The sequence below is a fragment of the Polyodon spathula genome, unplaced genomic scaffold, assembly GCF_017654505.1.
Source record: "Polyodon spathula isolate WHYD16114869_AA unplaced genomic scaffold, ASM1765450v1 scaffolds_764, whole genome shotgun sequence".
Lineage (NCBI taxonomy): Eukaryota > Metazoa > Chordata > Actinopteri > Acipenseriformes > Polyodontidae > Polyodon > Polyodon spathula.
In genome coordinates, this window is record NW_024472252.1 from 755802 (window position 1) to 770049 (window position 14248).

At 45.9% G+C, this 14248-nt stretch overlaps 1 protein-coding gene across 1 annotated transcript in view; it reads right to left on the reverse strand.

Annotated features, from left to right (window-relative positions):
• slc43a2b (solute carrier family 43 member 2b) overlaps positions 1–14248 on the reverse strand; it is a 37250-nt gene that overhangs the window by 20888 nt on the left and 2114 nt on the right. Inside the window, 4 exon segments of the mRNA XM_041241172.1 lie at positions 430–506; positions 869–924; positions 1148–1346; positions 13481–13686. Coding sequence (XP_041097106.1) covers positions 430–506; positions 869–924; positions 1148–1346; positions 13481–13640 — 492 coding nt within the window. The 5' untranslated portion in view covers positions 13641–13686.

A 14248-nucleotide genomic window follows, 5' to 3' on the forward strand; every position in this document is an offset into this window, starting at 1 on the left:
GAGTCATAGTTAATAATGACCCTGCAGTGAATTGAATAGAGCGCATTCTCCTGATTAATGAAAGGAGCATTGTTTTTAAACCTTTTCAAAACTACGATCAAGACAACCACCCTGTCCCCCGCTGGCCGGCTGATAACGTGTCTTGAAAACAACGATCTGGTTTTGTACTTTTATAAACCAAGTTGAGCTGGGTTCCACCTCATAGTGCTCCCCCTTTACAAGGCAGCCCTTTACACTGTGGAGCAGGTTATAAGGCGGTACGGTCTTGGCTCTCATTTGCTCCATAATGCCATTACACTAACACTAGTATTCTCATTATAAGGTGGAACACAAACAGCACGGTCTCTTAACTGTGGCTCCGGACTGCAGTGCTATAAAGGGGGAGCCCTGTATATAATTACACAATATAGCAAATTGAATGTGGCTTACCGTGAGTGAGGTGAAGGTCATGCACATCCCACCAAAGCCATTGAGAGACAGAGCGATGAAGATGAGCACCGACAGAGCTGTGGGGAAAACACGCAACAAACAAAGACGGCTTAAAAACACAGGAGCCCAATGCAACTAACACAACACAGACAGCACAGGCTTATCCACACTGCTGCAGCGGCTGCCTTGCTATCGTGACGTACCGAAAACAGTGAGTTAGTGAAGGTCTTCACGACACGTCGCTGTCAACATGATCACATCCAAGCATGTTCTCTTTCATTAAGACGCTGAACGGATTCATTGAAACGATAGCATCTTATTAAAATGTAGCAATGTCTGATAATATATTAATACTAATCAAAACCGATCTGCTGTCCATGTCTGGCCATTCCCTTCAACAGTAAATTATGCATCTCTGAGATGTTTAAGCTTTACTTACAGTTCGGATTACTTGCTCCATAGGCGATGAGTAGGCAGGACACAGAAAAGCATGCGCTGAAAGGAACACGAGGAACAAATATCAATGAACTGCATTTAGAACTGAACACTTTATTAGCACAGGGTCCTGTATATATATATATATACATATTGACCTGCTCCTACTACAAGGTATCATCAAAACTGATCGTGGGAAAGTTTCACTAGCTGTCACAGTATGCTGGGACAGTTTTCCAATAGAGACACAGTAAAGCTGTCACAGTGTGCCCGCTGTACCCACCTTCCCAGCAGACGCAGTTTGCGGGGCCCATATTTGTCCATGACGATGCCCAGGGGCAGGGTGATGGCGCTCAGCAGGAAGGAGCCCACGGTGAAGGCCAGGTTCAGCATCTCGTCCTGTTCCTTGCAGATGAGCCAGCCGTTCATGCGGATCACCATGTCCACGGTGTTCCCGTCTGCAGAGCTGTTCGTCTGATTCTCTGTGTGAGAGAGAGAGAGAGAGAACATCGATCTGTTAGTCAGGCACTCACAGTGGACAGCCCCAAAACACTGACAAGAGGGGTCCTTGCAACAGCACTGCATATTGACAGCCTTCAGAAGAACAGATTAAGTTGATAGATTTAATAAACATCTGTTCTCAGATCTCAAGTCAGAGATGTAAGGGGCTTTGGAAGATGAACACGTGGCTAATTAACTAGGAATCATATTAATTAGCAACAAAATAGTCAAGTCATTTTTTCATTCTTTTAAAGATGTCAGTACACTAGAGATTCACACACATAGTGCTGGAGGTTTTCATAACCTTGGTCCACAACAGCGACTCTAGTTAGACTGTGTTAAAAAGTACTAAATAGACCACCAGGCAGCAATGACTTCTGGTTGCTCAAGGGATAGATGTTGACTGCGATTTCATCCATTCCAATAAGGAATAACGTGTTTGAATGTCAATTGAACACATTATGAAAAAGTCACTTTCTTTTCTATGGTGCAACCCTAAGCTGCCCTCCCTCTTCTCCTCCAGGCTGTCCTGACGACATGTGAAGTGTCTTCTGGCAGGGCAGGGTTTAAGTGAGGACCCAGAGAACTGGGTGAAGGGTGAAGCTCTGACAAAAACAAGCAGATAAATAACAGAGCACAAAGACAGGAAGAAGACAGCTGTAACAGCCCACAGTAAACAGCCCGGGGTGGGGGGTGTTAAGAAGTCCTTGGTGTTGCTACGCAGATCTGCTCCTCCTGAAGAAGGGATGTGATCACGTGACAGCTGCTGCCTTTCACAATACCCAAGAACCCCAGGGCTAAGGAACAGCAACATTTCAATGACCAGCGCCGCTGTCAGAGAATACACGTTCCTCCAAGAATGAATAGTCATTCCCCCTAGGAAACAATATTCAGGAATATTGGTTCCCCTTCCAAATATTTCTACCCCCTTATTTTTTTTTTTTTGTTAAAGTCACCTTTCTTTGCATATAAGTCTATATCAATGCACTTCAACTAAAAACTTAATTTTGAGACCACTTTCCCAAACCCTAACCCTGACCCTAACCCAGTCCCCATTGACAATCTCCCCTACAGTAATACAGGATAACAGCCTGGCAACAGTGCTCACATTTACCAGCATCACACATGCATCAAGACAAAAAATATCACAAAGAATAAACATGCATTTAGTGGGGAACAAATGTTTGCTGGCGGAACAAATATGCATTCCGCTGGGGGTACAAATACTCGGGGGAATCTTGTCTTTAGAAGGCAGCGGACGTGTTCACCGTGCAGAGTGTGACAAACACACAGGCACTATTTTTTAACTGCAATGTGATTGCAGATGTGGTTATGCTACAGCACAGCTACACGGCAGCATGTGTAATTACTGTGTTATTACAGGGCGATTACAGACCATGTAGATTCAGTTCCTGCAGTTCTTTTAAATGTGAATGCACTCCATATCGTTTAATTGTGCATGTGTAAAACATGTGGCCTGCACAGTCACTGACTTTCTTGGGGGGAATTAAAATTGTTACAAGAACTAAGTTGAAACACGACAAACGCTTCCCATTATTTGACTGCAAGAGGCTTCCTGCATCACTGTGAGAGTGAAAGAGGGTAGAGCTCTGGGGTGGGGGTGGTGGTATGGAAACAGCAGCTGTTTTGCAGGAAAGCTTTGCCGAGTCAGGCTTGACGGGTTCCTTTGTGCTGAGTCAATAACGTTGACAGCATCTTGCATTAAGAGTCTGTCATTTTACAGCAATGGCCCCAGTTCTCAAACACCTCGTTTCCATGCACCACTCAACCCTGCTGCCCTCGACGCTGCGTTTCCAAGGTAATTTAGACAATCTGCATTGGCTGCCAATCCTAGCTGCCCTGGACCCAGATTGGGTTGAAGTACATCTCAACACTGACTAACTGAGTGTCGAGTGGGCGTCAACACTGAATCCAGATCCGGGGAGAGCAGGTACATCAGTGCTTTCATTTTCTTGTATCGTCTGGTTTTAGTAACAGAAAGCTCTAAAGAATTGTTCGGATTATGAGCAGCAAAGCAATAGCGTCCATCCTTTCGGTTTTGCAAACAAATGAATGCGACCTTAGCCACAAGGCTTGCTGGGAAAGAACCGCCAACATCCGTCGAAAAGTCACACTGCGTGGAAACGGAGTCTTTTCACTGATCGGTCAGAACCGAGAACACAGATCAGCTCGGACTGGCGCTCAGAACTAAAACCCACAAAAGCACATTCCTTTAACCACAGCAGGCTTGTGCAAATAAAATTGAACCAGCCCTGCTCTTTCTTTAAGCTGCTTTGTGGGTGGCTACACTGGCTCTCGCGTGTGGCAGTCCCCAGGGCGCACGCTGTTACTGCTGTTACACAAACGCTTAGCTGTTCTTCGCTACAAAGAAGCCACAGTGCGCCAACCACACAGGTGTTTCCTGAAGTTTTCAGACAGAGCTGCAGCACGAGCAACTGCTGAGAGTTAAAAACATCTCTAGCCTCTGTATCCCATCAGATAGTTTGTATCAGATAGAAGTGACGTCACATTGAAATCGGCCACTCTGTTTTAATATTTATAGTACGGAGCGCTGTGTAAGATACAAGCCTCTTGTGGGTAGCTGTGCAATAACTATCTGCTTCTATGATACAGCATCCCAGGAGATATTCTATAAATAAGAGGCTAATCAAACTTAAATCAGGCTTGTCCTAAACTTGCCATACACATCTTTTCTGTTTCGCAGAAGTGTCTGCAGCTGCCAAGGGACCGGTCGATATTTACAATGAAGCCAGCGGGGATTAACAGCCGGTCCAGACCGAGAGACAGAGAGGGAGGGGTTGCTATTATTGGAGTGGCAGGTTGTTGCCCGTCCTTCCTGAGCTCCAGGACTCCCCTGTGTTTCCAGTGGCCCTGCCAGCATCACTGTCTGAGTTTAATGAGGTGGAGGAACCCAGCGGAGAGCACACAGGCTGGGGCTGCACAGGAAACACCCTGTTTGCAGCTCCACAGTTAGGGCTGTGAAAAGTCTTTAAAATGCTAGCTCAGTCAAAGGGGAGAGGCAGAGGGGTGAACAATTCACCTACTTGAACTAAACTATTAACTAAACTATCAATCCCTTGACCCCAACATTGACGCGCCCTCTTGTCCATCTGTGTCAATCGAAACACCAGCTGCCCTGTGACCGGTCCTGGCTTTTGGAAGGGAATTCAAACACTGAGGTAGCAAGTGACTAACACAGCCATCAAGGCAGTGCCAGTTTAACTCTCCCCTGCCTGTCATGAAGCTGACAAAGGTCTGTACAGTAAATACCTGTCGCAAAAGGGGTCGAAACCCTTACCAAGATCTCGTGACTGCCCAGTATGTAACTTCGGTGAAGGATAAGGACACCTGGCTTTTCATAAGTGTTCGGGGTTGGTCCGAAAGTAAAAAATAGGAGGAGTAACGGGTGACTGGTTTTGTGCAGCGGGTTTTTTTGAAGCATTTCTTTTGTCTTTTTTTTGTTTATGGTCACAAATTAAAGACGAGTCATCACAGTTTGTTTTGGATTTCACCCCTGCACTCCTTCCCTCACACCATTTTGTTTTTCGTTTGTTATTTAATCCTTTTTGTTGTGTATAGAAAATACACATAAATTACTGTCTGGACATTCCATTTAATACACTCTCGTGCCAGCTACAGTTTTGACAATGTTTAAGCAGGAGGAGAAGCGAGAGGAGAGAGAGACACGGCACCTGGAACAGCTCCCCAGTGCCTGGTCTATCAATATCAACATCAGAATGTTTGCAGCTCAGCCTAATCAGAAGATGTCGGAAGATGATCCCGACTTTCTTGTGCAGAATGGGCCATGAAATTGGCACTGTCAGCAGCGTATCGAGCCCTGACGGCCACGAATGCAGGGGACTATGTTAAAGTTAAAGCCATTCTCTCACGTCGGGATCACGGAGGAAACATACCGGCGCCGTTTTCTACCAGCTGTCCAAGGGGATGCGGCCCCGGGTTGCGGGACAATATCTTTTAGATCAGTGCACCCGGTGGCTGCGGCCAGAAGAACATACACCCCAAGAACTGGTGCAGAAAATAGTTATAGAACAGTTTGCGTCTATACTACCGCCAGGGAATCGAGAGTGGATTAAGAGGAATAGACCTACCACTCTCGAGGATGCCCTCCTCCTGGCGGAGGCCTACGAAGACGCAAACGAAGGTGCCGGGTCAGACTCCTGCCCCTAAACTAACTCGGACCAACCAACCAATGAAGCCCAGAGGGGGTAACCGGACCTTCAGACCATGGAGGTCGAGGTTAGCCCCATCCTGGGCGAGAGAGAATCCCCCTAACCTGCCGGTCGCGGACTCGCAGGACAGATTAACTCCGTTGATGCCTCCTAACCAAGTGTGCTACCAATGTAATGAGCCTGGACACATTGCCAGGAATTGTCCAGTAAGAAAGGTGGACCTGGCGACAAGATCCTGGTCAGCAGTAACAGGTAGGAACACTGGGGAATGTCGGGAGGGCCCTTATCAGTTAAGAGTACAGGTCGGGGGAAAGAGTACTTACGCATTTGCGGACTCTGGGTGTGCACAAACATTGATAAGCTCTCTTGGATGGGGTAGCCTGGGAGCCACAGGGTAATAAATGTATTCATGGAGAAACTCGTGTTTAACCCACCACTAAAGTTAGACTTATTGTAGGTGATTATTCAGCTTGCGTTAAAGTGGCTGTAGCGCAATGTTTACCATACCCTGTTCTCCTGGGAAGAGACTGGCCGTTTTTTGATCGTATTTTAGGTCGGGAAATGGTCTTAGTTTCTACCAGGGGACAATTAAAGCAACAGGAGAAAACAATTGGCGAGATTTTTCCGTTGCAATCCGACCTGTTTAACCCTAAAATCCGCCCAAGAAAAACAAAAAGAGAGCGTCGGGTGTATGAAACTCTGAGACGACAAGGGGAGGGGTCTCACAAAAGTAAACCAATCGTTTAAACGGCAAGGAAAGGGAGTAGGTATTCAGTGTAACCGGGGCTGCGAGGTTACAAAGGTCATGTAATAAAAGACACTCCTCTCTGTGTACCTAACCATTGGGACCGAGATATTGACTTGGGATATGAACAACAAAATGATCCCACGTTACAGTATGCTTGGAAACGGGTTAGATATATCGACAGGAAGGACAACCGGTGGTATTTCCGCATTTTTCTGTATCTGGGCACATTATATAGAATAACCCGGGCTCCCGGGACGGGACAGCTCGTAAAACAGTTATTGCAGGCCTTTTCAGTCAGAAATCATGAGATTGGCGCATGACATTCCATTTTCAGGTCATTTGGGAACTGAAAAGACTCAGGAACGAATTCTGGCCCGGTTTTTTTGGCCTGGGGTTTATGGTCTGGTGCGGAAGTATGTATCGGAGTGTCCTGAATGTCAATTAGCTGCCCCTAAGTCAGTTCGCCCCGCACCTCTGGTTCCACTTCCAATTATTGGGGTTCCGTTTGAAAGGATTGGTGTAGATTTAGTAGGCCCTCTGGAGGGAACAGAGTCAGGATATCGGTATATTTTAGTAGTAGTGGACTACGCAACGAGATATCCAGAAGCACGCTCTATGAATGCAATAGCTGTAGCGAATGAATTGGTTAAGTCACTGATCAGCAGACTGTATTCAGCAACTATATAAATTATTGAAAATTCGTTCAATTAGAACCTCAGTTTTTCATCCACAAACGGATGGGCTTGTTGAACGATTTAATCAGACACGCCGCTTTGTAGATCAAGAAAAACGCAATTGGGCTAAACTGCTTCCCTACTTGCTCTTTGCAGTTCGCGAGGTACCACAATCCTCAACGGGGTTTTCCCCGTTTGAGCTCTTGTACGGTCGGCAGCCGCGGGGTCTCATAAGAGAAGGCTGGGAAGAACAATCAAAGGAGTCTAAAAATGTAGTAAAATACGTGCAACGCGATCGCTTAGAATTAGTCATTGGCACATGACAATCTCAAAGCGGCACAGCAGAAGCAGCAACAAAGCTAGAACTTTCGACCTGGAGATAAAGTGTTGTTATTGTTGCCCTGGAATCTAAGTTGTTTGCTAAATGGCAGGGTCCCTTTCAGGTTATTCGACCAATTGGTAAAGTCAATTATGAGATCCGACAGCCTGGGCGTCGGAAAGAAAGTCAAATTTATCATGTTAATCTCCTGAAACCGTGGAAAGAACGGGAAGTCCATTTTATATCTCCTGTACAGGAGGGAGAGGATTTTGGACCCTCAATTGAGTCAGAGTCAGCGAACAATTAACTCCTGATCAGCGTGAAGAGGTAAGCAATCTAATTAAAATGTTCAGTGATGTGTTTTCTAACGTGCCTGGAAGAACGCATTTGATCGAACATGCTATTATCACTCCGCCAGGTCTAAGAGTTAGACAGAGACCGTATCGCATTCCAGAGAGTCGGAGAGATTCTGTTCGAAGGGAGGTGGAGTGTATGTTGAAACTTGGGGTAATTGAACCTTCCCGAAGTGAGTGGTGTAGCCCAATAGGACAAGCCAGATGGGTCACTACGATTATGTATCGATTTTAGGAGGGTGAATGCTATCTCCAAGTTTGATGCATATCCCATGCCTCGAGTAGCTCTTAGACAAACTGGGGCAAGCTCGGTTTATTTCAACTCTGGATCTGACGAAAGGATATTGGCAAATTCCATTAACGAAAGCCTCTCGTGAGAAAACGGCATTTTCAACCCCAGAGGGTCTTTTTCAATTTTGTACTATGCCGTTCGGACTTCATGGAGCGCCTGCTACTTTTCAGAGACTAATGGACAGGGTTTTACAACCTCATCGAGAGTATGCAGCTGCGTATATCGCATTTATAGTTCTTCCTGGAGAAACATTTGAAAACAGTCTCTGCTCACAGCGAACTGGCAAAGTGCGCTATTGGAAAAGAAGAAACTAAATATTTAGGTTTCATAATGGGTAAGGGTAGAGTGAAACCGTTGGTTTCAAAAGTCCAGGCTTTGTTGGATTCACCGGTACCTACCACGAAAACCCAGGTGAGATCACTGTTAGGGTTGGCTGGTTATTACCGCCGCTTTATTCCACACTTTTCCACTATAGCCGCCCCTCTCACTGATCTCACTAAAAAGAACGCTCCAAATAAAATTAAGCGGATTTCAGCCGAGAGTTCGTCCTGCAGACAGATGCATCGCAGACTGGTCTGGGGGCGGTTCTGTCCCAGGAGAGAGATGGTGTAGAACACCCGATACTATACATCAGTCGGAAGTTACTGCCCAGAGAACAGAGGTATTCGGTAGTGGAGAAAGAATGCCTGGCAGTGAAATGGGCAGTGGAATCTTTAAAATACTATCTTCTGGGACGACCCTTTGTACTCATCACAGATCACGCTTCTTTAAAGTGGTTAGACACGATGAAGGATTCAAACGCTAGGATTACGCGGTGGTACCTGGCGCTCCAACCCTTCGCCTTTCAAATAAGGTATCGTGCGGGTAAGTTACATCAAAATGCTGATTTTTTTTCCCGGGAGGGAGGTAAAAGGGAAGGGTTAGAGGTTTCCGAGTGTTCCTTCGGCTCCACTCTGAGGGGTGGGATATGTGATGAGTCAAAGGGGTTTCGGTCTGTGATTCAGCCTCCCGACAGTAGGTGGCATCAAACCAACTCGGGACTTCCCTTACCAAGATCTCGTGACCATGGCAAAAGTCATCTTTTTGAGGGGCGGCACCTTGGTGAGGGGCGGAAGTACGAGTATGTAAATTCCAGCCACTGGAGTCAAGTGAAGGATAAGGACACGTGTCGGTTGGGGATTGGTGTTCCACTGACTACAGAGGCGGGACATTACATACTAAAGGGAACGTACTACTGTGTTCGGGGTTGGTCCGAAAGTAAAATAGGAGGAGTAACGGGTGGAGGGAGAGACTGGTTTTGTGCAGCGGGATTTTTTTGAAATACTAACATTTCTTTTGTCTTTTTTTTGTTTATGATCACCACGAAGACAAATTAAAGACGAGTCATCACAGTTTGTTTTGGATTTCACCCCTGCACTCCTTCCCTCACACCATTTTGTTTTTCGTTTGTTATTTAATCCTTTTTGTTGTGTATAGAAAATAAAAATAAATTATTTTATTTCTGTACACATAAATTACTGTCTGGACATTCATGCACAGTTTCTCGCGGTCAGCAATCCCTACTCATCTGTTAAGTATTAACTGCTGCTTCTAGGTTTTTTAATAAATGATACTGAGTGTTTAACCTCTGACCTCCTGATCTACACAGTCTGGCAAGAATGTGTTTGAAAACTGTAGCCCGCGTCTGCCGTGTATAACTGTCATTGCGGCAAAATCAAGGCCAGGATACGCTGTGTAACAAGACCCAGCACACTGAGCTCCCCCTCGCAGGAGCGGCCACTAAAACAGCCCACTGTTTATTTAATACACTCTAGTTAAGTGGCACAATAAAAGTTTAACACAGGTGACAAGGTGGACGATGAGGTGGGGGGGTGTTGTATCTCCATGGAAACGCAGTCAAAACCATTTGTGTAAACAGACCGTGCACTGCAAGTTCACATCAATTAAAAAGTAGATCATATCTGTCAGTGAATTTCAAGTTTTTTTTTTTTTTTTCAAGAAACAAATGGTGCTAATGACTTTGGTGTAAAGGTCTTTGTGAAGTTCCCCTCAGTTTCCACTTTTGGCCTGGCTGTCATAATCTCACCCAAACAGCGTGCCAGCTCCTAGCTTTCAAAACTCTCCACGTGCAATAAAACAGATTTGAGAGGGAGCGTTGAGAAACTATCACCGCTGACTGCCAACCAAACGGCTGCTGCACCCCTGCGACATCCCCCCCCGCCCCCCCCAGGTAATCTCACCTCGCAGAGGCTCATAAAGATTAACGAGGCAGATAAGCCCTTTGGAAATCTGCAGAGCTCAGTGTTTGCAGGAACTCTTTCCCTCTGATAAGAGAACCGGTATGTACAGGTGCAGAGGTAAAAAAAAAAAAAAAAAAAAAAAAGAAACAGCTTCTAATTAATCAGCAGTTACCACTAATTACACCACTGACATTGTGCAGGAAAAGAAAGCGCTTAGGAGATTAGCTTATCTGCTCTCACAGCTTTCCAGTGCCGGGTAGAAAGTTAGCTAGAGATTGTAGCATGTGGGGTGGTTCATTCGATCACAAAACACCGTCAAACTTCCAGGTTTCGGAAGCCACTCAGTGGAGACCGCTGCACCAGAATAACTGGCAGGCTCTTGCGTGGGCTTTAAATACGCCCACTTGACAAACTCTCCCCTCAGTTTATTAGCACACTCAAGAGTGGGCTCCCCTGCATCGGTGCAGTCAAGCTGGAACTCTTATAATAGACAAGCTAAGTCACATGACTCCCATCTCCCGCACAACTCTCTGATTCGGTCACTGGACCTCCAGATGCAATGAAACGAGCATTAGAACTTCTATTACAAACTACTTCTTTAAGAAGTTTAACAACGCTGATGAAAGCGACGGCAACAGTGGAATCCTCAGCTATGCCAAAACTTGACTCGGACATCCTCCTTTTGCCACTGACAGGCAGACACAGAGAGCAAAGCGCTCTGACACGACGGGGAAGGACACTCTGTGGAGAAGCTTTTCGAAATTAAATGCATGACCTATTATGTGTGTTACTGGAAGTTCAGTACAGATAAAAAACATGAATTCGCATCATAATGCTTGCTTAAGAAAATCTGTATATTTTCGTGGCGTTCCGTTAACTTCAGATTTAGGACGACACCACTGTTCACCTGGGCAATTCCTGGAATTCAGAGGTGATAGCTGTAAATTGTCGGAGGAACTCTTGCAAAATTCCTGACGCTGTTACAAAGTCAAAACTAAAGGTCAGCAATGAAGGTGATTAGGACTGCCTCGCAGTAACTGATGAAAAAAACAAACAGATTCCAACTCAATGCAAAACCTGAATCGGAAAACACAGATAGGATAATTAACCGCAGGGGATGAAAGGTAATTAAAGCTCTCTGATACCGCGGACGCAGCAAACTGGTTTCCAAAGAGCTCACCTGTTGGTCTTTCTCAGAAACCTCCAGACTGCACCAAGGTACAAAGTGCCACCCGCGTTGTGCTGAGTTTGATGCTTTTGCAATCAGAGCTGACCCGATTACTCAGTTTGCTTAACACTGCCATAAAAAAAAGAAGGTCTCTTATCACTGATGAGAAACGCACACATGCATAAAACACCCAGCTTAGTAAATCAGCTGCACAGGCATGCTTTTTGCTCTGCCTCTCCTGGGAACAGTAGTACAATCTGTGGACTTTACACTGCAATGTCCTGCCAGCGAAGTCTATAGCATGTCTGGACTCTGAAATATGTGGAATCAGATGTAGTCAGCACGTCCTTAAAAACCATTCCGATCTTCAAAGGTGCGTTTTAAAATCACGTACGAGGGATCGGCAATTTTGTGTGCAGCTGTCGTCTCCGTGCCAAGAACACACGGCACAACTCTGAAGTTAAAACAAAGGGTTAATAGTGAGTACATAGCTTCTTTACAGCAGCGAGTTTTGCTTCATGGTCCTTTTGCCAAATATGAGACACCTCGGGTATTAGCTTACAGTACAAGCTATCAGTACCGGGTATTGTAGACTAAATGGCTTCTTTTGTATTTAAGATGATTTTGATAACAGGTTATTACTAGTTACGGATAGGGCCAGATCTTTATAATAATTGTCAGTAGGTATACACCCTCAATCTCAGTCCATGCATGTGTTTCAATGCAAGGTCACCGAGTGCCCAAAAGCAGACCCCAGCTTTCTCCACCTGTCTGCCCCGTGCCTCTAAGCATAAGAATTGCAACACGTTGGGATGATCAGCAACCGAGGAGATCATTCACCTTTTCAAAAGCAGTAGGCTGTTTTGTGAGGCTCTGCACTGAGCCTGTCAATGTCTGCCTAGCAATGTCAGCTGCTCAGCCTCCTACTGAAGCCTGTGGAACTGTGCTGGCAGTACCGTTACCTCACACTGCTGGGGTGAACAACGAGATGCAGCGGACGCTTAGGAAAGGATGCACGGACAAGAGCGAAGCCAGGAGGGGAATTTTAACTTGTCTTGTACAGCTGTTTCGCAGCTTTAAGAACGATTGGAAAAACAGGGTGGGAAATAGGGACACTGCCCCCTATAACACAGTCACGGCATTAGGGATACTGCCCCCTAGTGTACTACAAAGTCAGGGCATTGGGTATACTGCCCCCCAGTGTACAACACAGTCAGGGCATTAGGAACTGCCCCCTAGTTTATTACACAGTCAAGGTATTGGGGATACTGCCCCCTAGTGTACAACAACAGGTGTATTAGACACTGCTCCCTAGTGTAGAACACTGTGAGGGTATTGGACATACTGCCCCCTAGTGTATAACAGCAGGTGTATTACAGATACCCCCCCCCAGTGTATTACAAAATCAGGTCAGCGCTGAAAGGAAGACTGATTCACTTCAGGTAGAGTGGATTGAAAAATGACAGAAAACAATGCACGTCTAGGAATCACCAGTCTCTGCTTTCACGTCTCAGTGCTAAAGTGCTCCCAGACACAGAGGGCAAGCGGCAGGTATCTCATATTATGCTGAAGATTAGATACCTTTTTTTGGTTGGTTTTCTTCCCCCATTCCCTTTACAAAAGCTTGTCCTTCTCTTTTTCTTCTAAATAAAGAAGTTGCACTGTCCTGTAAGGCTTGTTTTGGTGTTTCAGTTCCCTCTGATAGAGTTACAATTGAGCTCTGTGCAAAGTCAGCCCAGGCCTATCTCCGCCATCCCATAATCAACAGCAATCTGCCCCTGTGAACAGCAGTGTCGTCTTTCAATCAGCACAGAGGTGAAGCTGGGATTCAGAGCTGCTGGGTATCCCTGTCCCGCAAAGAGCCAGCGAACAGACCCTGCTGTGTTTGTATGCATACTGAAACCACTCTAAGTGCATTCTAGCCCATTTTTATGTGGTCCTGAATAGAGAGCGAGCACAAATATATGGAAATGATTTGTGCATAAGAGCAGGGAGCAGCGTGACTCTTTTAAACGTGCCATGGTTAGACAGACACCTCTAAAAGACGTCCGAGGTCACTTTAGTTCAGGGACTATGCGCACGCATACAGGCTCAGAGCGATTGGACTTACCTGGCTCGTGACAGAGGTAGGCATAGAAGCCCTCGGACTTGAGCATGATGAGGAGCGAGCCCCAGCCCAGGAGCACGGCGGAGAAGAGCAGGTTCTCAATCACCGCGGTGACCGCCATCCACCAGCGGCGGGCGTGAGCAGTGGCGAGCGTCGGAGCCATGGCAACGTCTGAGAGGCGTCGACAACCGGGAAACTAAGATTCCGACCTGCCGGGGAAGAACGGGGAGAAGGGGTGCATGAAGACAGCAAAAAAACAAACAAACAAACAAACTAGGGGCTTTGATTTCAAAGCCCTTCCTCCATTACTTCCTTAACTCCTATTTTTTGAAAGGAGAAACAGAGTCAGTGTTACAAAATGAGAGGCAGTGCTTAAGAGACCTTGAAATCCAAGACTTGGTTGTTTGGGTCTAGTTTTGTAACAGGAGCAGGCGTTTCAAATTAGAAACTGGAATAAGGACTCTGAAAACATGGCCTTTGAAGTCTACTTGAATCTGAACAACTGAAAGGATAAATGGTTACTGTTACACAATGCGAACTGAAGACAGTGTATTACACAATATACTCTAATGATACATACCATACACACAGCTGGAGGAAGAGGTCACTGCTTTTAAACTCTAGTAACACCAGCTTGTTCCTAGATCTGTTTGCAATAATAACTCTAACCCACATTACTGCCAGAGTGCAGCTCACTCCTTTCTAGCCCTGAAGCACTGGGTCTACCTGCAGCTCTGGCGATGGCGCCTCATTACCACAAAGGAAACCCAT